The sequence below is a fragment of the Oryzias latipes genome, chromosome 14, assembly GCF_053564925.1.
Source record: "Oryzias latipes strain Hd-rR chromosome 14, Olatipes_Hd-rR_3.1".
Taxonomy (NCBI): Eukaryota; Metazoa; Chordata; class Actinopteri; order Beloniformes; family Adrianichthyidae; genus Oryzias; species Oryzias latipes.
Genome location: NC_136250.1, coordinates 16949251 through 16977175, shown reverse-complemented (window position 1 = coordinate 16977175; position 27925 = coordinate 16949251). Strand labels below are relative to the sequence as shown.

General features: G+C 37.2%; 1 protein-coding gene across 8 annotated transcripts in view; it reads left to right on the top strand.

The window, feature by feature from the left end:
* Positions 1–3133: 3133 nt before the first annotated feature.
* LOC101167472 (connector enhancer of kinase suppressor of ras 2) overlaps positions 3134–27925 on the top strand; it is a 32754-nt gene continuing 7962 nt past the window's right edge. Inside the window, exons 1-16 of one of the 8 annotated variants that reach the window (XM_011483600.3) lie at positions 3134–3656; positions 8883–9046; positions 10190–10392; positions 11153–11258; positions 12104–12145; positions 12230–12349; positions 14901–14960; positions 16385–16453; positions 20594–20740; positions 21837–21955; positions 24751–24953; positions 25133–25222; positions 27113–27303; positions 27379–27427; positions 27527–27714; positions 27794–27867. In XM_011483600.3, the coding sequence (XP_011481902.1) occupies positions 3593–3656; positions 8883–9046; positions 10190–10392; positions 11153–11258; positions 12104–12145; positions 12230–12349; positions 14901–14960; positions 16385–16453; positions 20594–20740; positions 21837–21955; positions 24751–24953; positions 25133–25222; positions 27113–27303; positions 27379–27427; positions 27527–27714; positions 27794–27867 (1889 nt within the window). In that variant the 5' untranslated portion in view covers positions 3134–3592. Of the gene's footprint in view, positions 3657–8882; positions 9047–10189; positions 10393–11152; positions 11259–12103; positions 12146–12229; positions 12350–14900; positions 14961–16384; positions 16454–20593; positions 20741–21821; positions 21956–24750; positions 24954–25132; positions 25289–27112; positions 27304–27378; positions 27428–27526; positions 27715–27793; positions 27868–27925 lie in introns of all 8 variants that reach the window. The other 7 variants (XM_078931211.1, XM_078931210.1, XM_011483601.3 and 4 more) reach the window with 7 other exon arrangements.

The window sequence follows — 27925 nt, the reverse complement described above, 5'->3', positions numbered from 1 at the left end:
AGGAAACAAAGGAAATTAGTTGGTAAGAGCAGGAACATAAAAAAAAAAAAGAAACTGAACTTTAATAAATCATGTTTAGTGCACACAAGACAGTCATCTTCAATCAAGTCATGAATTCAGACATAAATAATTCAGACATAAATAAAATATGAGTAAAGAAAAAAAAGCATTAACAAAGAAACATATATTATGAATAAAACCCTCCCTCTCCCGGCCCAAGTGTTGGTTCTGTAAAGACCTGCAGTTCCTACAACTGCCCGTAGAAAGCATTTAGAGATAGATTACAAGCTGTGTCTTAAAATTAAGATTTGAATGTTGCATGATTCACTGCAGTTCTAATAACGTTAAAAATATGTCGATGTTTTTAAAACTTTACCTATTAATTCAATCACTTCAGTCACTGTAGCACTGAAAAAGAGATTTTTCAAACAATATATTTTGCAAAGAAATATTTGAATTCTACGACAGGGTTTTAAGGCCACAAAAAAGGTAGTGATATTACGTAATATTATGAGAAAAAACTGTTCAATTATTGAAATTTAAGTTGTAAATTTACAGCTATTTTTCTAGTAAATTCATGACTTTAAAGTTGAAATGAGCAGTCCAGCAAGTGAACGCAACACAGCAGAGCAGACCAACTAAACTCAATTGAACAGGTAAGCTGAATGTTTTTTTGATCATGTTCCAAATGTTTAAAAGCTCATTTGCTTGATTTACGATTTATTAATGTTTTATTCATTGATAGGTGGCTGGAAGGATCACTGCAGCCCGTTCATGAAGCCATTGGTTTCCTTGCAGCTGTCCACTTCAATGCTTTCTTCCTCCACGAAAGGCAGGATCTCCTCCAAGACTGTGTAATGCTTTTGCCTGAAAGGGCCCAGTTTTAGGCAGTTTCAATGTTCTTATCCTAACTTAACAGACTATTTTCATTCCAATTTGTTGTTTTGTATTGAAACAAGACGTTTCCTTTGGAGAAGGGGATGTAACACTGTTTTTATGCCCCTTTAGTGTTTTCTTCTGCGCATGACATGATGTAAGGTGATAAATGAACTTCTGGGTATGTGAATGAAATGGGACAATAAAGTAGCGGTCCTCTACACCCAAACTTGTCTCTGAGCTCCTTATTTTACATATAAAATCTTCATTCCTGACACCAAACCCTGGAAAAGCCAGTTAAATTAACAGTAATTTGATTTTGAGTCTGCAAAAGGTTCAGAATTTCTTTGTTTTTGAAAACTATCCGGAAATAAAGCTTCACAAAACGCTCCACCTCTTTTATCTTTGAGCACGGCTCCAACAAATTGACAACTTTGCTGTTTTTTCTTGTTAATTCATGACCAATTTGTGACTTTTTTTCTTGGATATTTGTGCCTTTTTTCTTGTAAATTTACGACTTTTTTCTTGTAACTTCACGTGTTTGAAAGTCTTGAATTTATGCCTTTATTTTCGTAATTTAACAGTTACGACTTTTTTCTCTTAAATTTAAGACTTTGAAGTCGTAATAAAAAAAAATTTGTTTGTAAACTGGCCCTAAAACTCCATTGTGGAATTATACACTTGAATTATATTTGTTTTCATTTATGGAAATAAAGGTTTCCAGAACCCCAGTTAGAATTAAAGAAATATCTAAATACAAGGAACAATTATTTCAATGGTACGACTGAGTTTTAGGGCCAGTTTGCAAACAAAATTCTTTTTAAAATTACGACTTTTATGTCGTAAAAAAAAGGCATAACTGTTAAACCATGAGATCTTAAGTCGTAAATTCATGGGAAGAAATCTGGTAAACTTACGACTTTACGACTGCAAATGAACGAGAAAAAAGTCCTAGATTAGTGAGAAAAAAACACCAAAGTTCTCTGTTTATCGGAGCCTACCTTGAATTTGAAAGATCTGGAGCATTTTGTGAAGCTTAATTTCCAAATAGGTTTCAAAAACAAAGAATTTCGGAACTTTTTGACGACTCAAAATCAGATTGTGGTCAGTATAGCTGGCTTTCTGGTCTCAGTAAAGCTGAGTTTCATGTGTAAAATAAGGAGCTCAGAGACACGTTTCGGTGTAGGGGACCGCTACTTTATTTTCCTTTTCATTCACGCAACCTGAACACCATTTGTCTCATTACGTCATGAAGCAGAACACCAATGTTTATACAGTTACATACGCCCCCTTCTCCAGAGGAAACGTCCTGTTTCAACACAAAACAAAGATGAATGAAAATAGTCTGTTATAATAGCATTAGAACGTTGAAAATGCCAAAAAGTGCTCCTCCACAGACGGAAGCGTCACACAGACTTAGAGATCTTGGTTTCATGGAGCAAGAAAGCATTGAAGTGGACATCTGCAGGGATACCGATGTCTTCATCAACGGGCTGCAGTGATCCTGCAAACCACCCATCAATAAATAAAACATTAATAAATCGTAAATCAAACAAATGAGCTTCGAAACATTTGTAACGTTATAAATAAATGTCCAGCTCACCTATTCAATTAAGTTTAGTCTGTCTGCTTTGCTACTGCGTGGCGATCACTTGCTGCTGCACTGTATGCTCACTTTGACTTAAATCTCATAAATTCACAACTTTAAATCTCGTAATTTTACCTTTTTTTTTGGTGGCCCTAAAACTCTATCGTACAATGGTTTTGTGAATTTCTTTTTTTTTTTTGATAAAGAGAAAGAGGAATGCTGCTGTTCTGAAAGATTCCAGTTCATGTAAAACAAAATGATCAGTTTTACTTTTTTGTTTGGTGGCACTATTGTTAATTTTTTTTCCAGTAATTGTTCTTTTTCAATGCTATTTTCAAATGTTATTTTTTAAATACTTGATACAATCAAAATAACACCCTCAATTTTGAAATAGCATTGTATTTGTACCGATGCAATGGATGTCTGACTCCAGCCAAGAAATTAATGATAAATTAGTACAATTACACAACAACAATCATATCTCTGAAACTACAAGGCAACATAAATAGGTATTCAGAAAGATAAATGGAACAACAACAACAATAACAAAATTCACCATTGACTTAATATATTTTTCAAAAGAAGCAAGACTGAGGCTGGATTTGGCTTGTGTGACACTAATCACCCCTCATACACGAAGACTTTGTATGAACGGCTGCGACTCCATGTCTGGGGAGGGGGGTAGGGAGGATGCTCAGAGCGATGCAACCTCTCAGGACAGCAGTATGATGAGAGTAGCAGTCTGCGTGTTGTTTGCTGCTCTGGATGGGGCTGGGATGCAGCTATTTTGGAAGAGGAGCAGGGCAGCAGGGACCGCCAGCATCAACGCCGCAGAGCCTGACATGAATGATAAGTGAACGGGCTTTTTCAAGACACTGAGGAGCTCCGGAATGTGCTCAAGTCTGCTGGGCTTTACTCAAGCTGCTTCCAACGACATTTTGGACATCTTGAACCTGAATCCACACAAAAAAACCTGCAAGATTTATGATTAATTTGAATTATTTATTGCTTTTTTATCTTTGACCATTAAATATTTTTTACATATTTGATTAAGGAGTTTTTTTTTTTAACATTTTTTTTCCTGGGCGTGTTTTCCTTTTGTGAATCTTGGAAGACAAACTTCTAACCATGGCATTAATTATGGAGCCAGTGAGCAAGTGGAGCCCCAGTCAAGTGGTTGACTGGATGAAAGGTACAGTGAATGATCTGTAATTGCTCTTTGGATGCAAAGTTGAAAATTTAAACACAAGTTATTTAAAGATGAAAACAAAACACCTGCTGAGTCCCCACATATCCCTGAAGGCTTTTTGTCACAACCCAATTCAGGTTTTTCCTCTTCAGCAACAGCAAGAATTTTCTCCAGACATTTACATGTCAGAGTGGCTTCAAAAGAGCAGAAAGCAGTGAACACAGCAGCTTGCAAAGAAACAACAGAGATCCAGCAATTACACACAAGTGATTGCAGCTCTCATTAGCTTTGGGTCTGATCTGAAAGTTATGGAGCAATGATGGCAAAGAAGGCAGGAGGAATGAGATCATTATCAGAGCTTCTAACCTCAAATGTTGAGCTGGCTGTGTTCTAAAGTCTGAGAATTGACACCTAGGCACCATTAACAAGTTTGATCATTAAAGACCTCATGTTCTGTGATTCAAATCTCCAGAGTTAGACACGTTAATCACTCAGATGTAGGAGCCTCGTGGTCCAAATGGGGACATCATTTTAGAAAACCATTAACAGAGTGATATGAGTTGCAAAAAAGAAACAAAGAGGTAATGATTATATTGACCTGACATGTCACTACTGAAAATAGGGGATTGGCTGAGCTGTTACAGTAAAGTTGTCTGGTTAAACAAGGTTATATCCTAAAATGTTTAAAAGCTTTAAAATGTCTGCAGAAGATCTCAGCTGTGCTTTAGGTGGTGCTTGCATTACCAAGGTATTGCCTTACAAAAATGCAGAAACAGGTGTGTCTCTCTTGTGTCGATTTGCTTTGATAGAAACTGGCACATGCATGCAAGCTTGCATGAAAACTCTCAGCTTTCTCTTGCAGATCAACCCTGATTTGTCTCAAGCTTTACCTACTGCAGTCTTTAAACCACTTTCAGCAGCTCAGCAGGTCGATTTACTGAGAATGAATGTAGATGCCCAAACACAATAATCAAAAGGAGATGCAATGGTTTAAAATGATATGTAAGGACAAGTGAAAGGAGCACAGAGCAGGAAGTGGAGCTCGGACAGAAGAGAGGATTCTTCAGTGGCAAATAGAGCAGAGAGGATTCTTGTGCCAAGTCATGATAATTTGAAGTGAGTAAAGTGGTACAAAGAGTCACAGAGGGAGGGGGTCATCTCAGTGTCACTTCAGTCCTGAAGCCATGAGGACTGACTGCATTATTTGGTCTTTAGTATTCAGATGTTATACCATAGGGTTCTGCACCATGACATCACTGGGGGCCAAAGGGGTGCACCAGTGACCTTCCCACAGTCCTAACCGCCTTTCTTTGTTTGAAGTTTTATGGGAGCTCAACGGTTTATCTGTTCCCAGCTGTGACAAAGCTGTTTAAACAGGAGTTTGATCTCCAAAGAGGAAAGAGTTCCAACTTTGAGGGGAACATTTGTTTCAGGAATACCCTCTAAATGGCATCTGGGCAGACACGGCATATTTGCATTTCATTGTTGTATGACGTGTTTAATTATTCGGATATACTGCGCTGCGGGCCAAATGCAGGCTTTTTTCATTTTTCTCCTTTTCTGTGTTTGACAGTTTGTGTCAAAACAATTTACATTTCATAAAGCAGATCAGTTTTATCATTGTTCTTAAGAAGTGCTCACTCTCTTCGTGTCTGACACAAACACTGACAATGATGAATGACTGTACCACTTGACACAAAGCCTTCATAAGGATACCATCACAGATTTATGGCTCTTTTTTCTTTAAATTACAAGTGGATTATCAGTAGTAGAAATCATTTGGGGTTTATAAACAGTAGGAATTTTAATTTTTTCCCCTGCATGCCTGATAATCTGACCAGAACATGAAAACTGATGCAACAGAAATGATTAAGTACGGTCAGTGAATGACGCTGTCTATAGATGGGGATTTACGTAACAAGCTTTTCCTTTGCATTGAAAATATACATATGCCAAGAATGCATTGCCAACAAGGGAGTGGTTTTTTTTGGGCAAAATTTCAAAAGTTGTGCTTTAATAGATAATTATTACTGAAAGCATTTATATATTCTCAATGATGTCATCACTTAACCTTTCAGAAATGTCATGACCTTCCTTCACTTGTTTTCTTGATTTTACCCAGCAGAGACTACCTCCCTTGTGGTTTCTATGGCAACAAGGGGGTATACTTAATAGACCTAGAGAGTCTCCATTAACTTGGTAAAGAGGTTGATTCGTTAAGCCTTTAAGTAATGGGGAAACCACCAAGCTCCCTCTTCTCCATTTAGCTGCCAGTTAAACTCGACGTGAATGCGTAATCGAGTTTCCTCAGTGAGGTCTGAATCTACGTGTGCTTCAGAGCAACAGTAAGGCAAGCTGGGGAAATAGTTGTCAGGTTATGTTTGCATGTGGGTGGTGCATAGAGAAGAATCAAGACAGTGGGAAAAAGGACAGACAGTGATTGGAAATTGATGGAAATCCAGTAAGCATGTTGTAGTTTGTTTTCAGCTTGTTGGTTAGAAAGGGAATCAAACCGTCAGATAGCTATGCCTATACGGCAGATCCCATTGGCGTCTTAAACGTTATGGGAACTGCCAGTGCTTTGCATGTTGTCTCTGTGCCTGCATGGATTGTCTCTGGGTTCTCTGGCTTCCTCCCACAGTTAAAGCTGGGATTGGCTCCAGCCCCCCCCATGTGACCCTGAACTGAATGGAGTGTATATAGACTAAGACAGAAAGACAAAGAACAAGGATTGAGATGTAGATGTTTTTAACAAGGCCTAGCTGCATCTTGAGAGAATCCCCTGAAAGGGTTAACATTCTTTTCTCTGGGGTCTTGAACAAAGTTAAACCAAAAGTGTTGAAAATGTTTCCTTGTGTTTTTCCCTACTAGAAACAAAAACCTTTCATTTCTATTAATTAGCATTTATCCGACATCACTTGTTCATTCGGAGCAAAAATACAGAAATCTTATTAGATTCAAACACATTTTTCTCTTTATGCATTATGGCTAATAATGTGCTTAATTGTCTGTGGAGGAACCCCAATCGAGAAAACATCTCAACATCGTGTACATCTGTGAGCTTTAAAGTAGGATTTTTGAGAAACCTGACATGTAAATTTGTAACAAAATAAAAAAAATTGACACTGCCAGAAGGGATTTGATCAAATAATTATAATTTTTAACTTTCCGACTGCTTAGATTTTTAAAAAACATTGTCTTGTTTGCAAGCAATAACAGGAAAGCATGAAGATAAAGCATGTTTTTCTGGAAATAAAAGAGAATGAAAACGGGCTTTGTATACATTTATCAGAACAGAGAAAACAATAAAATCAGCACACAATAATTGCTAACTTTTGTGGCAGAAGCAGTTGCATCATATTAACACACAAAAAAGGAAAGATCTTTTTCAAGCTGTCTTCCTTAGACTTTGCTTATTTATGAAGGCAGGCCAATGTTGTAGAATCAGCAGCTGCAGCAGAGTTCCTGGTATCTATAGTTGTTTTTGTCTCGCCTGGGTGGTAGTTCAGCGCTGTGATTACCTGCTTCTTTGCCTCAGAGGTGCATGAGTAACATATCAACTTACAGCATCCATTTAACATCTGCACTCACAAACTGACCCCTGACAAAAGCACACCAGTCCCTCATGAAGAGCCTGTGCAAAAACAGGTGTATGCCGTTTTTGATTAAATATATTTATCTAAAATTCCTCTGTGGTCTAAATGGTCTATACAAGGGGTTTGCAATCTTTAACAATAAAAGAGTCATTTGGGCCTTTTTCTTGCTGATCCAAACCAAGTAGGAGCCACAAAGTCTTTTTTACCCCTTTAAGAAAATTATTTGACAACTCTTTGAATCCATAACATTGTTACTTTTGTAATAAATATGAATTATATTTCTTTTTTGGCAAAAGTAAACTCAGAAATGTGAAGAGTAACTACTATTTTCTCATGATGTGACTTTTTTTTTTTTACAGAAGCTCGTATGACTTCCTTTCAAAATAAAAGACTTCCTCTGCCAAATAGGATCATCCCAGTGGAGCTAACACCCTCCTATGAGAGGTTTTGAACAACACGGGACAAAAATGGCATTGTACTTTGTTATACCTACTTTGGTCTACTGTAATGATCCATAAAACTTTTCCTATTCACCATAAACATAACTTTATTGGTTTATGATTCAGTAAAAAAGATTTATAAAGAATATAAAAGTTTTTATTTTCAACAACTCTCAATGCAGCATAATACAACATGTTTTTTAAACTCATTAAACAGTTGAGTAATAAGAAAAGATCAGACTTTTAATCAAAGTTTTACTTAGTATTTGAAACCTGTGCATTCTAGAGGAACTACAAAGCAAACACGGCCTCTTGATGTCAGCAGGGATGTAAAAACCTTTACATGGTTTATCTTACTTCTAGCTGCACCTCAGCCGTAAATTTATAGACTTTATTATTCTAAATTAAATCAATGCTAATTTAGTAACTCTTACTGTTAAAAACTGACCACTATTTTATTTTTCATTAGCAATAGGTCTATAATTGAGGGGTAAAAAAGTGCCATTGGACTCCAGAGCCTCAGGTTTCAGATGCCTGGTCTATACCATTTGCTCACTGTCCACTGATTTATGTATCACGTCTATTGTTTTAGTAGTTTTCATCATTTTGCTGTTCTAATAGGGATAGTACACTATACTTCTGTGGAAACCTTCTAAGAAATGTTTAAACCATGCTGAGCCAATTCTAAAATAAAATCTCACACAAGAAAGTCACATGTAGAATTCATATTTTAATATTTAACAGTGACAGTTTGCAGCCCCTTTCATGTTGTACAGTGGACTTATTATGCAAAACTGCTGCTAGCGATCTAACATTCGCTACCTCTTTATAAGTCCTTTTCCATTTAAGTGTAACAAAACTCATAGAGTGAGGAGCAAGTATACATTTGCCTTAATGTCTTTGTGTGTTCATTATGGCAGTCAAGCATTGCAGCTGAGCTATGCTACTTTAAAGCAGAAAATGCAGCTTTTTAGCAAGGCAAATTTTGTGAATTTGATTATTTGACTCAAGCAGTTTTGAACCAAGTGCATTTGGAATGTCTGAGGACTCATAACACATCCAGACAAAGACAGAAACACAAAGTTGCATTAGATCACACAGCGCAAATAACAAGAAGTCAGAAAATCCTAAAGGTTTCTGAAACAAATTTAGAAACTTGCTATGTTGAACATTTTCCTGTGTGGCTCCCTCAGGTCTCGATGATTGCCTGCAGCAGTATATCAAGACCTTTGAGAAGGAGAAAGTAGGGGGAGACCAACTGCTGCGAATCACCCACCAAGAGCTGGAGGATTTAGGAGTATCCAGAATTGGTCATCAGGAGCTCATTCTGGAGGCTGTGGACTTGCTTTGTGCTCTGGTAAGTCCTAACGTCCTACTCCATCTTTCCTCTGCCTGTTGTTATCCCAAAGTCACTGCTGAAGGTTTTCACTGTATTGCATACTTTTTAAAATGTTTTAAATTGTGTTTTTAAGGACGTGTGTCCATATTTGTGCTTCAGGACAGAGGAAAAAGGTCATTTCAGGCTCCAATTTGAAAACATCACATCAGATCTCTTTATGTTGGGAAAATAGCCAAAAAAATCCTTTTTCAGGCAAATCTTACAGCTGTCATAAGTGCTGACATGGATTATAGCCTATAAAAGCAACCTCTGCTTCTCATTTGAGATACAGGTTTTTTTGTGTGTCAGCATGATAGACTCTGTCTGACTAAGCTGATGGGCTGATGAGGTGGACTGAATAATATTTTTGTCAGCTCGAAGCACAAACTTTTTGTTAAGGCAGAGTCCTGCTGAACCAACATCATCAAATCTCTGTTCAGGAGCAGCACAGGCACCATATAAACTATAGATTTGGATTCTTTCATCCAACTTGAAAGGAGGTTGCACCTCTAAAAAGGTTTAAAATATAGATTTTGTTTTGATTTATAAATTAGATGGGTATATAGAATATAAAAGGGGGAGGATAGATGGATGTGAAGCTAGACTGCAACAGAGAGGAAGATATATGGAGATGGGCATGTTTAAACCCAAAAGACCTTGAGAGAACTTGGAGGGAGATTTACTGGACTGATAGCGCAGATGCGATCTGAATGTAAACTGTGCTCATCTCTCATGTCGGCATGGGGGGCCCTGCTTCAGCCTTAAAGCTTCTTACGTAACTAGGATTTGGTTTAAAGTCTGTCAGGCACTCCTGTATTAAATATGATTAGTGCCCCTCCTGCTGCTCCCTCTCCTCCCAAGAAACTCCACGCGTGCAGTTTGGAGGAAAATGTGTGTTCATCTATCCATGGGCATTCAAACTGACAGCTGTTTTGTCACGTGCTGGGTGGCATCCACAGCTTTTCTGTTGTGAGGGGGTTGGTCTTCCTATGGTCGCCATGGAGAAGTGTCAGGACAAAAATAGGCTTTGGTCTCTACAATGGAGAAATTCTTCAGATGGCTCACAGCGTAAATGAATGTTGATGAAATGGGGAAACTGATCCGCTTCCTCTTCTCATCCAGAATTATGGGCTGGAAACTGAGAATCTGAAGACGCTCTCTCATAAGCTCAGTGCATCTGCAAAGAACCTGCAGAACTTCATTACAGGTCGGCGGCGCAGCGGCCATTATGATGGCCGAACCACTCACAAGCTACCCAATGACTTCCTTACCTCAGTGGTGGACCTGATTGCTGCGGCCAAGAGTCTGCTTGCATGGCTGGACAGGTTAGATTTGCAAAATGACGAGCCTCCTGGCGTTCAAACATGCTGCGGAACTCATATAATGCATACTTAAATACACTTTGTTTTTTACTGGAGCCGGTTATTAGAATAATTATGCATTTTGTGGTACAAATAACTACAGAATACTATATATATATATATATATATATATATATATATATATAAAATACACATATAATAGTATTCTGTAGTTACCCCTCAAGTTTAAAGACTACATTTGGTGCATTAACAGCCCATGTTGTTGAGACTGGGACAAATAGACATTGAATATTTTTGTGACAAATGAGTGGTCACCATCTTTATAAATGGTTGACAATTACAGTGTAACAGATTGATCCCAAAAAATGTAAACATTTTGTATGTTATTTTGTATTTACTGTGAAGCTCTATGCGTTTTTTCAAGACAGAATCCTCTATTTTTGCTGCTTTTAAGAAATTAAAGCAAACATAATTTGCAGATTGCATGTAATTTGAATTCCTATTAATTTAAAATTCTATACAGAAAAAAATAGATATAAAAATTGTGGGAGATGAAATAAAATTAAGATTGGTGGCTTGTGGTTACATTTAAATGCAGATTTTTTTAAATTCCAAAATGCAGAGCATTTGAACATTTAGCCATTAGCCAAATGATTAAATCTGAGTTTATACTGTTTTAAGTGAATCATTTGCTAAAAAAATGTTTCCACAAATTTATCAGTCCTTTAATCTCAAAGATGTTCGGTCTAATGGTTCACTCTAGGTGTTCCTTCTTTTTCAGGTCTCCGTTTGCCGCGGTGGCAGATTACTCAGTGACCCGAAACAATGTGATCCAGCTGTGTCTTGAGCTCACTACCATTGTGCAGCAGGTGAATCAACCTTTAAGGTTAACAGAAGGATGTGCAGCTCAAAATGTGGGGTTAATTCTCCTACATTCCTAACCGCACATAAACAGCAGCACAATCCAAAGGATTTTATACAAATCCACAAAAATTATTTTGTGCCTCTTCAGATTTTTACTGAATCTCCTTGTTTAAATCTTGCATTTATAACACTTTCACATCAACATATGTTTGGATGCATTTCATTTTCCTTCCCACATAAAAAATAGACATTAGCAAAATAAAAAGACAAGACATTTTTAAGGTCAGATATTTATGCACACTGACTTTTACTTTTAGTGACTGACACATTTCTTAATGATTACTGTGTCTTCTTGACTTCAAACACATGAGGCAGTTGCAGCTACATTTGTCATGGATCTAATAATATCTCATCAGGTGAAATCACATGTTTTCAGAGATCAGTGTTTGCGGTTTTGAAGTTGATATTTTTCAAAAATCTGACTCAGGAAAAAGGAAGGAAGTGATTCTTAATCATTTTTAGTTGGATCTCTGAGGAGGTTTTAAATATATTTATAGATTTTAAATGAAAAGATTTAAAAATAAAATTAAATGTGGGAGTGAAAGTGGGACAAAAAGAGAGGGGCTGCAGAATGAAAAAGCAAAGGAGAAAGAGAGAGAGAGAGAGCCATACCTCCGCATTGGTGACTCACTTGTTTTGTGTTTGTGTGTGTGCCTGTGTGGGATTGTTGGTGGCTATGAGTGCCAAGTTGCTCAATTTCTGCTTATGTCCACCTACAGCACAAGTGCCAGTAATAACTCTATTAAAGAAAATTCTCTTGAGGTAACGGTGTTCTCTGAATGTTGCCCAGGACTGCTCGGTGTACGAAACAGAAAATAAGATCCTGAATGTGGTGAGTTCCTGGCTTCAGTCAACAGGACTTTAAGAATATTGGTCTCATGTGTGCACACTTTAACCTCTGATGTCTCCTCCTCAGTGTAAGACACTGTCCGAGGTGTGCGACCAAATCATCTCACTGTCTTCGGATCCCATGGTGTCCCAGTCTGCACATTTGGAGGTTGTGCAGCTAGCCAACATAAAATCCACTGAAGGCTTGGTAAGAACTTTTCCTGATCTTGATTACTGTGAAATTCATAGAGACACTGCCTGGTTTTAAACAAGCAAAGAAACTCTGTAGGTCATATTTCCACATACAAAAAACACAGAGAAGCTAAGATTGCTTTGCTTAAATAAACAAAAAAGATTTTTTTTTTTATGTAGATTGATCAAGATGTAGCGGAAATTATTAATCACAAAATATGAAAATCTATAAAAAAATGTGACCAGAAGTGTATACAGTTTAGAAAAGGACAAATGGATTTTAAATCCTTTCTGACAGTAAAGTTTAAAAAAATATACTTTTTTAGAAATGCAGTTGTCTAAAACATTGTTACTGTTTTCCTGGGCTTTTTTGTCCCCATTTTGCTAAAACAATTCAAAGCTTGATCATCTTTAAGATCCACTCTGGTGAAAATCATGCGTTTGGTGTTTTCAGCATGTTCTTGTAGCATTTGTCTCTTGATGGAGGTCATATGTAAAGATAATTAAGCTTAAATTTGCATTTTGAGTAGTTCTTTTTTCAAGTCGTTGTGAATCAGGAGCAGACAAACTTATTAATCTTGTATGTGTGATACATAAGCTACTGTAGGAAGACCACATGCTCTCTGCTCTGCTCCATTCTGATGCAACCACTTGCAGACAAATAGATCCACATCTTTGTTTTCCTCATTTGAGCTGACATTTGGCTCCAAATTGTACATTTGGAAAGCTCCGATGTTGCTAACCATTTTTGTTACACTGCTAATGGTTGGTGTTGTGAGCGGCTGTAGCTAGGGGGAGAGTGTGTAAACAGACTAGGGATGATGAGAACGGCACTGGCTTACTTCACGCCAACGGTCCCGCCCACAACTCAGGGGTGGATTCGTGATGAACTCCTGCCGCTCTGCAGAAGCTATTCCTAGAAAACAGCACAGTTTTTTTTTATTCTTCAAAGCTCAAGCAAAAATAATAACTAATTCGAATATTTGGCACAATGTTCTTTCTCCAGCTGATAAGCCTTTGCAGCACTGTAAGATTATTATTATTATTATTATTATTAAAAGGGGTTACACCCTGGACAGCTTGGCAGTTCATCCCAGGACCTCATTTTCTTGTTATATCTTTAAAAAATGGAAAAAAACTTTCCTTTTCAGGAGCTTTTTTAAAGTGTCATAGTAACTGTGGATTGGACGGTCTCTTTTCCCACATGGCACACATTTAAACTCATCATGTGCAGATTTTTCTCCAGCATTTCACTGTTAAACTGCAGCCTTTTTACAATAGTCCAACTGAATTGAATTATTACAACCATAAATAAATTAGCCCGATGTAAGGCTGCTTGTCTTCTGTGTAGCACTTTCAGACAGCTTGGGTTTTGAACCATTTCTCTCTAAAAAGCTTTTTTGCTTTAAATGCGCAATTGTACACAGTGTTTACGTTGGTTGGTTGTTTCTAAGAAAAGTGCAGATTGACACATACCCCTTTGATATTAATATTGGTATTCATGATCCTTTTGAGTTCATGTTTTACTTCGAAGCCCATCGAGACGACTGTTGTTGTGATTTTGGGCTATACAAATAAAATTGAATTGAATTGAATTGATAATAGTTTAAACTTTAATACAGAAACTTTAATGACACATGCGTTCGTCTGCAGTCCAGATTCTTTTCTGTGCTGTTTCTGACAGTAGAAATACCAAGGTCAGTGTTATGCAGCCTGTGCTGCTGTGCTGTCCAGTATCAAATTCAGCTCAGTTGTTGTAAAACTGGGTTTGCCTAGCTCCTGGCCATGTGAGTCACTTCCCGCACTAGAAACACAACGTATTGTGCTGAGCTAGAATGAGTAAAATTAAGATCTACAGCAACCATCACGCACTTATTATAAAGTTATTTGGTTGCACAGTGGATTTGCTCTTCTACTGTTTAACCAGCAGCTCTTTGTTGGACTCCATCTCTGCACTGACCTACACTCAGGCACAAGCTTTCTGCTCGCGGCCACAAAAAGAGCTGCCCCCACCCCCCACACAAATGCTCGAATTGGCCTTGGAAGTTCATTGAACCTTGAGTACAACAGTGGGCCAAGTGGCCTAAAATTAATGTCTTCCACTCATCCTGAAGTCTGGCATGCTGCTTCTGTTTATTTTCATGCTGCGTTCGCACACTTCTACATGTGTGATTTGTTTTTTGTACCACTTATGTGGCTTTCAGCGGGACGTTTTTGGTTTATGCCATTGAAAAACTCAACAGAAAGCATTTGTTTCAACGTGCTTGGAGTCTGACTTAATTTTAAATGAAGAAATTCAGACTCTTGCAGATGAGATTTTATGAGTTATGTTGTAAACCTCTTTTTTTACTGCTTAAGAATTTGTGAGACAAATCCAGGCTTTTTGAGATAAATCCTGATTTCCGTGCATTTCACACAGTAAGCAGATTAATGAAGATTTGCCAACACAAACTGAACACAGCCTGCTTTGTAAGTGTGGAAAGGCAGACATACAGTGAGTTTGTGCGTGTAATGTTTGAGCATTCCTGAAAAAACAAAGAATTACAATATTTATTAACTTCCTGCAGGGCATGTACATCAAATCAACCTATGATGGCTTGCATGTAATCACTGGGACCACAGAAGGAGTGAGTATAGGCCTCTTCACGCATGCCTTTGCCATTTACTTTAGCCGCATTTAACTTGCTGGAGCCACTCGTGCATCTACAAGACTCATCAGAAAACTAAAAGAAATTGATGTTTTAAGGCAGGTAATTCAGAAATGATTAAAACTCCTTGTAACTAACAATTCTAAATAGTTTAAAAAAAGTTTGAAGTTATGTGTAAATTTCAGTCCTTAACAAATTATTAAATCAGGCTGATTAAAAGGAAAACCTAGGTTTCTTTTAATCAGAAAATGTTCAAGTTGTATTTGGAAAAAAGAGAAACGTTTTTCTAGAGACTGATTCGGAATTAATACAGTTAATAGGAAAACCCATTAAGGAAGAAATTAAGACTAGAATAACAATTGATGAGAAGCAGGAGCAAGAGAACAAAACAAAATCCACTTTTCTCTTGTAACAGAAGCCTAAACAGTTAGAAGTTATTCAAGGTGAAAAGTTTCTGTCAGGCAAAGGAGCATTGGAAATGGGAGTCACTATCTTTATGGTAAACACACAAATTACCATTTTATTAATGAGACTTTTTACACTTTATCAGTGAAATGTTGATGCTGTAGACTCATTAATGCAGATCTTATAAACAAGATTAAAAAAATCCATAAATACACTAATCTTGTGGCCAAAAAAACATCTTAATTCCAGGAAAAATAAAAGCAAAGTTAAAAAAAGACTAAAGAAGAAAATTGTTTTAGTTGGAGAAGTTCTTAATTAACTTAATACAGAACGTTTACTCATTAACTAAGGATTGGAGTTGGTCTTAAAAATAAATTGATTAAACTTAGGCAATGTAATGTAATTTAATCACATCAATGAAGCATCTTTCTATTAAAGGGATCTTTTGTGGGGTTTTTATTGTGTAAATAGATTGTGTAAACTGATGCGGCAAAGAAGAAGCTAACATTTACAAAATTTCCCAGCAGCGACAAAACAACCAATCTGAATTTGAATCTGATATAAATTTAAACTCATAATAGAAGTGACACATTTGTTCAGTTTTATTCACAAGTCAAATGAAAACTGTTTCATAAATGACAAAAGATAAAATTTGTCAATGACTGTGTTGAATTGGAAATCTATTGGAATGTTAAATCCAAAAGATTTGTAGTCGTTTTGCAATAAGACCCAGCCATGTTTAAGATAATAAAGTAGCGTTATGGATGAACTGGTAGACCTCCATTTGGGAGTCTTTGCATCAGTACATATAATCTTACATCCTTTGGTTTGGTGGTATTAAGGAGAAGGTATCTGATTCTGAATTTTCTAGCGCTGAGTCACTGCAGTGCTCATGCAGCAGAAGTGATACATGTTCATCCATCACTAAGTTACTCTTAGGGTAATTACTTAGTAGAAATATGGACAAAATTTATTGGTAACTTCTTTTCCTCCATTAGTCTCTGGCTGACCGCTGTAAGAAAATCCATGCTGGAGATGAAGTCATTCAGGTCAATCATCAGACTGTGGTAAGACTATTAATTTATGGTTGAGCTTTTCATGTTTGATGCTGGAATTTGCATATTCTTGAGCATTATGCATGCTTTTTTTTCATTTACAATTGCAGATTGTTTATGCAAATGTGAGTTTAAAGTCTGCAATATTCTTTTGAACATGATGGAAGTCTAAGCTGTGTGAAATGTGTCCTATAGAAAATAGATTTCGATTTTACATGCCGCTTGTAGCACTCAGTGATATGCTGGTGATATTGTCTCCCGCAGTTAGTGTTAAAGGAAGACCTGCGCTTGTTGCTGTTTAGTTCATTTTATGTGGCTTGGAACATCTAGAGTTACATGGTAAAAGGAAAAAGGAAAAAGTTTTTTTTTAAATGTTGTTACAACACATTAATTTGCAAACCATGTTTTCTAGAGAAGTTAGGAGGATATCTCCATAACATAAAATTGAGATCTGTATTCTGCTGATTTTTGTAAAACTTTTTCAATTGTCACAAAAAATCATTCAGTGCTGTGTTTCGAAAAACTAAAGAAATTTATGTCAGAGCGAAGCAGCAAAATACAGCAAGTTTTGGGGGAGTAAAGGTTTAAGACTGAAAAGATCATTGTTTTCAAAATTCAAGAGCATTGGCTAACTAATTCAGGCATAGATTTGATATTTTGCTGCTTGTTCTTGTCTGTTTTGCAAGGACAAAACATGTTTACAGTATTTTGTGTTATAAAAGTTAGAGATAATCTTTAATTTTACACAGCCGCCTTCTTATCACATAAACCACCTTAAATCACCTAAAGCATGACAGAAATTAAGATTTTCTCTGGTTTGTAGGTTAATGGTTTTATTTTTCGGAAAATTGAATGTTGCTTGTCCCTATTATAAAATAAGACATAAATAAATATAAAAAAGACAATAAATGATAAATTACTTTAAAAAGTCAGTTTTATCCGCTCGCCTATGGCATTGAAGACAAGCAGAGGGCTTTTTAATGCCAATGAGTTTGAGGAAATTCAGTTGATTAAAATAATTTGGCCTCCAATCTGGCCAGGTTGTCAAGAACTAATAGGCAGGAGACCAGGCTTGTGACAGAAATGTCAAGGTTTAAAAAACAAACATAAACATGACAAAACTAGAGAGAAACATAAGGCACATGACCTGATCATGAGAAACTAAAAACCTGATATATGCTGGAGGTAACTGCTACACTGACATGACGACAGCTGTGTATGAGAGCCAATCTGAAAGATTATGTGACTGATTGAGTTCTCCAAACAGAACATGACAAAACCAAGCCCAAAGGCGCAATCCTCACTCAAATCCTCCCTGTTATGACCACAGAGTTTTAGAAGCTGAAAGCTGGAAGGCCTCAAATATGGATCTAGATTTTCTGAAGAATTTTAACAATTTGATTCACAAACTAATCAAAAAAGTCTAAATCCACTTAAGAGTGATTTAACATTTAAAACCCCAGTTTTTTTCATTTAAACTTTTTAGAAGAATCACATTCTGAATCCTTATTTTCTAAGCTAAGTTACTCAGAGATGGCGGAAAAAAGTATTTTCTGCTTTTTTTTCTTTTTGAAAATGTACCTCAAATTATAAGGATAAAACAAATGTCAACATCATTTAAATACGTCATTAGTAATTAGTTCATTTATTTTCGAAGTTTATTTATTTATGCAAAAACTGGAAAAGCAAACACTTTTTTACAACAAAATATTTATGCATGTTAAAAAAGCAAGTAGTGTTTTTCTTTTTGTAACCCCAAACAACTTATAAGCACAACTTGAATGCATATTATTGTTAGATAACCTAAGCATTTAAAATCTAAATTAGAAATTTCAGATGAGAATACTGTGCTGTTTAAACCAAAAACATTAGGCTGGTTATTTCTGTGCTATTGTTACCTTATTCAAACTGGCAGCTGGTAAAGCATGCCTCTTGGTACAGCTACATAAAAAGCCATTATTTAATTTAAGCTAAAAAAATACTCTGACTTTTGTGTTTCAACTGCAATAACACACAAGTTAAAATAAAAATGCACTTAATTACAGCAGTTTCACTTTTTGAGACAGAGACGCCAAAGGCTACTTCCAAAGGGTTCAGGAGCAGAACTGAATTTAATTGAAGTTTTCGTTTGTTTTGAGGAATTCTGAAGGGGCTGAATTCGTTATGGGTTTGACTTTTTCTTGGGTTTTATTTGTGGTAGCCAGAGTGAAATCCTATGAAAAACATCTTAGTATGATATAAAGTTTCTATCCTGAGCTCAAACTGTTGGTGTTGCTGCTCATTCATCTTATTTTACCTTGGGAGTTTGGTGATGTCTCATTAATCTTAGGCTTCCACAGTTTCAACCAGAGTGCAAACCAGCCCAAATAACAGACTGCTTTCACAGCAGACATTTTGGCATTAAAGCAGGAGAGGCGCAGGTCTGACTCATGATGTGAAAAACAACTCCATTCCGCTTATTTTAGGACTTTTCTATTTTGGTCACTCTTGACAAGAACATTTAATTGGACTGAGATATTAAATTATGTGTGCTCTGCTGCTATGAAAAGTCACATTTTTGGTCTGGACAGAGTTTAGTGGTCCTTTCTTGATTTTTGCCAGTTTGATTTAGCTGGAAAATTCTCTGCAGTCAGAATGCACTAACTTTAATTCAATATTTATGACATGGCACACTTTAACGCATACATTCTTTTACATTTCTCAGTTGAAGCATTTTTGTTTTTTGACACCCTGATATTGAGGTTAAGTCAAGGTAAAAAAAAGTGAAATGGTTTACTGGTGTTTTAGCCAATGCTATGGCAGGGGGAAACGTTCTCAGAGAGATGTTGGATCACGAAAGATGACCTGCTCCGGTTCATGCCGAGCGAGTGAAAGCTGAAGGAGTTTGGCAGTTAAAGTAGGCAATGCTGGATGTGAGCACACTGATGCATTTGATGATCCAAAACTGCACTGCCATGAATAACAACTATAATCTGCTTAGAATCCGTCAATTTGATTGTGTCTGACTCTCAGGTGAGGAAATACTTCCCATGTGTTTGAATTTCTTTAAGGAAACCAAATAACTCATTGAAGCAGCAATTAAATATTTGTTTAGGTCGCTGCACAAAAAAGGAACAAAAAAAAGTTGCCAAGACTGAGAAGCTGAAGAATAAACTTTAAAAAAAAGGTCACTAAGGAACTAAAAAAAGAGAAAAGAAGGAATGTTTTTAGTAGTTTAGGGATTTCTAATGAAGGCAGCTGGAAGTAGTCCAGCTTTAAAACAAAGACCAAAGCTCTCTGGATTTCACCATTAGAAGTTGACACAAGCATGACTGCTGACAGGTTAAACCAACCAAACACAAAAAAGCATATAATCTATATGACCTGTTACTTTTGACTGTGTGTCAGGAATGAATCACTTCAGGGAGACTGATCAGCTCTCAGATTTGAGGCCAATAGAACACGTTTAAAACAGCAACAAAAACACTAAATGCAAATCAACACTTTCTTAAACGTGAATTTAAAGAGAGCCCTGAAGGGACACGAATAAAAAAGAAACACTGAAAAACTTAAAGTAGAGAAAAATATGTTTTAGCATGATTTTATGAAACAAATTACACCTTATTACATAAAAAAAATGAACAAACATTATAAAAGTTAGTTGTAATTTATTTTAATTTTTTATATTTTTCCTCATACATTTCAAAATACAAAAAACCCTTTTCTGTGCAGCTATTCAGCAGCTTTGAACAGAAGCATGAGTTGCACTCAAATTCCCAGCCTTTAACAAAGTAGGAGACAAGATTTCTTTCTCCCCAAACCTGGCACATTTAGTTCAGCAGCAGATGGGAAGCTTTTTTTTTTTTGCCAAATACTGCATTATTAAAACTGGGCTAAAGATGACTTACTACTAGGCAGTCTGCTGCTAGAAACATGCAGTCTTTACCACAACAAGACATGAGCTTTGATTCGAATCTTCTGACCTCAGTTGACGTCTTAACCTAAAAGATGAGGAATTGGCTGGACTTTGCTGGTCATAATGAGTTGAATCATATTTTTTCATACAAATAAGTCTCTTCACAAACTACTCATTAGCGCTGAAATATCAGAATATTCATTTCTGCAGTGTGGAGGTGTGAGAAGAAATTTTTGACACTGTCTTTTCTTTGTCAGGTGGGCTGGCAGCTGAAGAACCTGGTGAATCTGCTGCGAGGGGACCCTGCTGGTGTCACCTTAACACTCAAAAAACGCCCACAGAGCACGCTCACATCCACCCCAGCTCTGCTCAAAAACATGAGATGGAAACCATTAGCTCTGCAGGTCTGCCCAGTACTTTAGGATTGCTTGTTTTCCTGTTGTTATTTATGTTGTTTATGTGCGTTTCTTCTTGTGTCCCTGTTTATATTCAAAATTTACTATTGCATGAAATCAGGCACCAAGAAAACCAATACTAGATCTTCAGCTTAACTGGAACATAAATCAGAAGGCAAACTTTTCAAAATTTCTAACTAAATCTATTTTTTCAAATTACAAGTAGTTAAAATTTACACTTATTTAACACTATTTTTACCCCCTTCTGTTTTGCTAAATGCTTCAGCCTTGTTCATTCCAATGTCAGCATGTCATCCTTTAATGGCATCTGTTGTCCTACTTCAGCCAAACCAGTTTACGCCGTTACAGAAGCCCGTGCTAAATCCGTCCACAATGGGTGGACCAGTTTTAAAGTTGTAATGGGTAATTTGAGTCCCCTTCCAGGGAAGATGTTTTGCCCCCCCCTGAGGCTCTGAAGCTCAGCCTTGCTCCCCCCCTTTCACTGCCTTACATTTCTACTCACCTAAATGAGTTTTCACTGCTGGCAGTTTTTAGGGCAAATCAACAGGGGAAAAAGACATAAATCTGTTCTGTTTTTGGAACCTAGAAGTAGATGAAGTTCTACATGAGTCCTGAAGGATGCAGCATACAATATATGCTATATATATATATATATATATATATATATATATATATATATATATATATATATATATATATATATATATATATATATATATATTGCAAAGTAGCTGCATAGAAATTTTAGAATTAACATTCACCTTAGTTTAATTGTTCCGTATTTTTATAAGGGGCCAGTTGGGTTGTGGTGGTAAAAACCAAGAGATATAAGTCAAAAATTACCATTTATGCTCTGGATCTCTCCAAGTGCACGAGTTAGAAGTGCAGCATTGCAAACACTCCCTGCTCATTTCACAGTATGACCAGAACCAACGATTACCAACTGAGTCATCTGTTGTGAAGTCCAATTTTTCCTCATGTCAGTCCTTGTAACTGTTTCTCTGCCTTTTCTCTCTGTCTGCCTGTCTCTCTGTCTGTCACACATGCCCTCGCATGCGCTCACACGCAGCCCATCTTCCCTCAGAGTCCCAGCAGCAGTGTTGCGACGCCCACCAGTACTTTAAGCACTCCATCTAGGAGAAGTAGTTGTGCCCTGCAGGACCTCTACATCCCTCCTCCTCCAGCTGACCCCTACACTCCCAGGTGAACTCAATCTCACATAAACACAAATTCACATTAACTAAACAGTTCAGCTCATCTGGAAGTACATTACCTTTTTTTTATTTGCATCCTTATGAATGAGGATACATCCGCATCAAGCAGAATGTCCTTTTTAAAACATAGTGTTGACTAGTTTAATAGGAAAGTAAGAAAACATTGAAAAGTAATTTAAAATTGTATCTACAGTTGCTCCCTGTTTGATGGTGCACTCTAATGGTGCGGTGAGTTATAGGTGACTGGTGAGACACTGACAACTTGTAAATGAAGTTAAAAGCCTCACCTTTTGGACAAAAATCTTCGTCACTTTCATGTAACTTCCTCCTTCTTTTAGTTTTAGAAGCATTTTGACATTTTTGCTTGACGCTTTGAAGCACCAGCTTTGGTCTTCATGTGTTGACAGAAAAACCAATTCTAAAACACCTTTGGAGCTGAGACTACATTCGCCATTTTGTTGTCTTTTTCTTAAATCTTTATTGACCATTGTATGTTCAGACAAAATACAAACCCTTTTGAGTGCAAAATACAAAAACAGTTTGTGATAAGAACGTGTTTCTGCCGTGAGTCAAAGCAAAATAAATAAATAAATAACGGACTCCTTATAGAACTTTATTAGCAACCATGGAGGAACAAACATTAGCTCAGGAGCGCCCTCCATAACCTCCTACCTTACCTAATTTATTTATTCGTTTATTTAACAGGGACAGCGCACATTAAAAGCATGGCTGCAATGCGCCAGAATTAGCCCAAAGGCTATTTTTCATCTGTAGTCCCCGGACAGGTGTTAAAATCAACCTAAAAAGTGTGAAGCATGAATTAAATACATTAATAGAAAATATACATGTACAATAGACAGTCATTTAAAATACATGAAATATGCTCACAGTGAGAAACATAAAAAGCAAATATGAGACACAAAGGCGACAGATCGGACAAGGACAATATTTTTTCAGTGCGGCTTTAACAACAGACAAACGAGAAATATATTGCATGTTAAAGAGAAAGTGAGAACATGTAATTAACAAAATGTAAAAACATTTCTGGTTTTATAGACTGAGTAGCTGAAAGCACATGCTCAACCCAGTTTGCATGGGGTTCTGCCATGAGGCAGAGCTTGGTGCTGCCTCACCTCGCAGCCAATAATTAAACAGGAAATCCACAAATACTGACATTTTGAGTATAAAAAATATCAAAAATAATTAGAATCATCAAAATAATTGCATTTATATCACCTGACCACACGTTCCTAGTGTTGATATTCTAACTGGAGCACAGATTCGGGACACGATTCTCAATCCCATCAAAAAAATGTGAACCTGTGCACTGAGCCAAGCCTTTTCCTTAAAAAAATAAAATAAAAAGAAGAAATTTCTGATCTTCATTATTTAGAGTTTGTTAAAGAAGACCATTTCTGAAATTGACATGTTTTGGAAATTTTACCTCAACTAGATTGGTATACTTGTGGTTAGAAAATAAATGCACTCAGGACCGAAAACTGATACCACAAAGTTAGAAACATGCAATCACCCAAAGATTTAAAAGCATTCTAAGTTCTTTTCACTGAAACTCAGCAGCAGAAAAACAACTCCACACCATGACCTCCTTTCCATCAAACTTCACACTTTGCAAAATGCAGTCAGGCAGTTACAGTCGTCCTGGCAACTGGAAAACCCAGTCTGTCCATCCCACTGCCAGATCTGTGAGTCATCTATCAGTTCCAGAGTCCAGTAGCAGTGTGTTTTCACCACTGCATCCTTTGTCCTGCAATTGGGGATTTATGTATTGGATGCAGTCATTCAGTCCTAGAAACCTGTTTTATGAATATCTCCACCACAGACATATAATGAACTAATTATCTCACTTCACCTATAAGAGTCTAAATAGCAACAATGAGGCCTGCAGAGGTTAATAGCACAATGACCAAAGTTTAACTGAACTTGTTCCAAAAATGGCTGATTGGGCGGGACAATGAAATGGAAAGTTTTGCTAAGTCACTCATCGTTTCAAACACTTGTTAATTAAAAAAAAGATGCTCCTTATAGCGCAAAAATGAAAGCTTTAATTAAACCAGCAAGACATATAACTCCCCCAACAGCTGTCAGGAATACAAAATAAAGCAATAAGCATTGAATTAATATTTGAAACCAGACCTTAATTGCTCTTATTTTGGACATGAAAGTTAACTTTTAACATGCAAATCAATGTGAAGTTGCTCCCTTTTGGCAGCCAGAATCTAGTGGTTGTTTGAGGAACTGCAACATTCGGTATCTCTGAGTTGGCATCAAGTTTTACAAAAGAAGCAGGAGTCCTTGAGCTCATGTAAAAGCCAAACGAGGGTGCTTTGGGATTGACAGCAGAAAGTTAGCCACACTTGCACTCTACAATCCTCATTATCTGCATACCCTGCTTTGGTATTTAATGGCTGTGTTACTGTTGTTCCCAATCCTCCACTTTGATAAACAAATGACTGTAGACTGTAGAATAATTTGAAGCAACATCTATAAGTACAAGGAACTTTTTATGAGCATCAGCAGAACCTAGTTTATTTCTTTAGTTTTGGAATCCCTGCCATAAAGCTTTACGAAATATTTATTCTTTGAAAGTAGAATTTAGTGAAATTCACAACTACCATTTTAGTCAAACAGCATTAAGATATGGAAAGCATTTCTTATAATTTGTGAGTTATTTTTTTTTTCTTGCTTCTTCACATTGGCCCAATTCCGTTGGCTATCTTTGCATTTTTCTGATTGATGTCCTGTTTTTTTTTTTTATCACCAAAGAGATGACAAGGGAAATCTTCCAGATGAAGATCCTGGATCGGATGTCCGTGCTGCAGAGGGTTCTGAGTCACCAAACTCCTACCTGGATCAGGAGTGTCGGCGACAATTTCCCCTGGTGGAGGAGGATGCTATACTTTACTGCTATGAGTACGACCAAAACCAAGAAGCATCATCAGTCCAAAGGGGGAGCACTCCCACTTATGGTAAAGCCTCTGCCCTAGCCAAAAACGCATGGCTGCAGTCATGAAACCAAAGCATTTCTTGCGAGTTTATTTTCAGCTGTTTTTGAGACGTCTGATGCCGTTTGATGTTTGTGCCTGCATTTTTGAGCACACGTGGGCAGCGCTGAAGTATTGACGTACCCTGTGCCTCCTTGCTTCAGGCAGGCTAAGGCCCATCTCAATGCCATTGGAATACAACTGGGTGGGAGACAACGAAGACCTGGCGAAGCTGAGGAGAGAGAGCAGGAGGGGTGAGTGGGAGTTAGTGGGAGACAAGAAGATGGATAAGGAGCCAGGGAAGGACGGAAGGAGCTGGGGTGAGGGGGTGGATATCTCATAATATCCTCACCTTCTCAGAACTTCGAGCCAAGATGCAGAAGCATGAGCTGGCCTGTCAAAACTAATAACATGCTGGATATCATCTCCTGCTTCTATCTCCTCCATACTTTCATAATCTATCGCTGCCTCCTTTCCCCTTCATCTTTCTCTCCTTGTGCTTTCAGCTTTCTTTGTGGGGATATAAAAAGTACACTGTTGCTTTGGCAACTGTATCAATATATTTTCCTGAGATCCTCACATTTCATTGGTGACTGTTGAGCTTGGTGGTGAATGCAGAGGGAGGAGACGTCGTGGCTGTAAATTCAGTTTGGAGAAAGACTCGAGTGATGTGTTTGTTTCCTCTAGGGATGATGGTTGCTCCTTGAGCTTTTCAGAATAACTGACATTGCTATATTTATCTACAAGAGGCAGCACACGTAGAAACCACTTTCTATTTTGTAGGTTTTACATTTTTCCCTGAGTGCCTTTAAAAACACCAGAATCCACAGATTTTTCAGATTAAATTCAGGTTATGGCATACTTTACAGACCTACTCTGATCATATTTTGATCCAAAAGCATTTCCAGTGGACTTTTTCATTGTAATTACACTTTTTTTTTGCCAAAATATTAAAAAAACAGTGTTGTTTTTTAGGACACAGCTTCTGCAGAGCGGCAGGAGTTAATTAGAAATTCATCTCTGAGTTGTGGGCGGGACCATTGGCACAGAACAATCCTGTTCCCCCTTCCCATCACCCACAGTTGAGCTATCTACTTACATGCTCTCACGTTAGCTTACAGCCCACTCAATCCCAACCTAACATTACCAGTGCAACAAAAATAAGGAGCAATATTGGATCTACCCAGCTGTACAGTTTTGAGCCACAGCTCAGACGATGAAAACAAAGACGTACATGGATCTGATCATCTACAAATGGATGCATCGAAATGGAGCTTGTGGCCTGCCCAGCATATTTTTAGATCACAAATCCAATATTTTTCCAATTGCATTTTTTTGCATCTGCATGAAAGCTTCATGTTAAACTTCATGTTAAACTTTAATGTAGGACATGTATTTAGTAATAATGAGAATTGTATTTACTTGTTTTCTTACTGTATCCACACAAAGTTCTTCTGCCCTGTTTTATTTTATGTTTTCCTAGCGGAGCAATAACAGTTTTTCAAATGTTATTCTGAACATGTGCATCTTGTTTTATTGCTCTGCTGATGAACTCCTATCACATTGGCAGTGGGCACTGCACTACTGGTTAGTTTTTGGTTATGGTGATGATATGTACTCTGAATCAATACCAACAGAATTCTCCTCTTAAAGGGGCATTTCAAATGTCCACACCCATTTTGAAAACTGAATCATGATTGTCATTGAAAGAAAGAGTAGAAGAACATAGCAGTAAACATATAACACATATTTTGTTTTTCTAACAATATATTAATTGAGAAAGGACTGACTGTTAGAAACTTGACTTTTTTCCAACAGACTTGTTGATTTGAGCCATATATGAACCTGTTACAAAATGAACTAAAAGGTACTAAATATGGTAGACTAGAAATTTACAGATAAAAAATATATTTGTTTCTCTTTTCTTTTGTAAACAAAGAAAAGCAGGGGAAAATTGCTGCTTTATTAAAGGGCAAACATAGCAGCTTCTTTTTTTGAATTAGTGGATGAACTGATCTTTACAAGTATCGATTAATTTTTATATCAAAGCATTAATTATTGTGAAAAAATAATCAATTGCTAACTGTTCCTTAATGCAAGGTCAGTATAATTAGTGCTAAATTTAGCCCTTTGTGTTAATGCAGAGAATTTCCTGCTGCGCTTTGCCAGTGAAGACAAACCATCCGGAGAAAACTTTCTGCTGAGCCGCAGCCTGAGTCAGAACAGGAGGAAGAGTGAGCGAAGAAGCAGCCCGACCCATTACACACTTGTTCCTGCCCTTCAGATGGAAGTCGCCCTATCCACGTCCAGCTCTGAATCTGCATCTCTATATCACGTTAGTCACTTAAATGTGAGAAAACATAGAAGTGCATTTCTCAGAAGCTGCTGTAATTGCTCACTCTGTTTGCAGGTGTTTGAACGTTCCTCGTTGCTTTCGAGGTCTAAGAAAAAAAACAAAGGTACAAAAAATGGTTTCGGTACATTTCACTTTAGTATGTACCGTACTTAAAATACTTTCTAGCACATGGAGCGTTTACTGACCCACTGCTTTGCTTCAGCCCCTACAGCTGGAAGTCCCATGTCCTTAATTAGCAAAAGGCGGATTTCATGCAGGGACCTGGGTCAGGGTGACTGTCAGGGCTGGCTGTGGAAAAAGAAAGATGCTAAAACCTATTTTTCACAGAAGTGGAAAAAGTACTGGTTCATCCTAAAAGACACGTGCCTGTACTGGTACATGAACGAGGAGGTGAATACAAAGATTTCCTTAAAAGAAAAGGTAAAGTCTTCACTCAAGTCTGATCTGATTTCACCTTTTCTTGTTTTAGGATGAGAAGGCAGAGGGCTTTGTCAGCCTCCCAGAATTTAAGATTGATCGTGCGACTGAATGCAGACGGAAATAGTGAGCAATGTTTTTTTTACTTATTTTGCTTCATTTATATGAAACTATGTACTGGTGT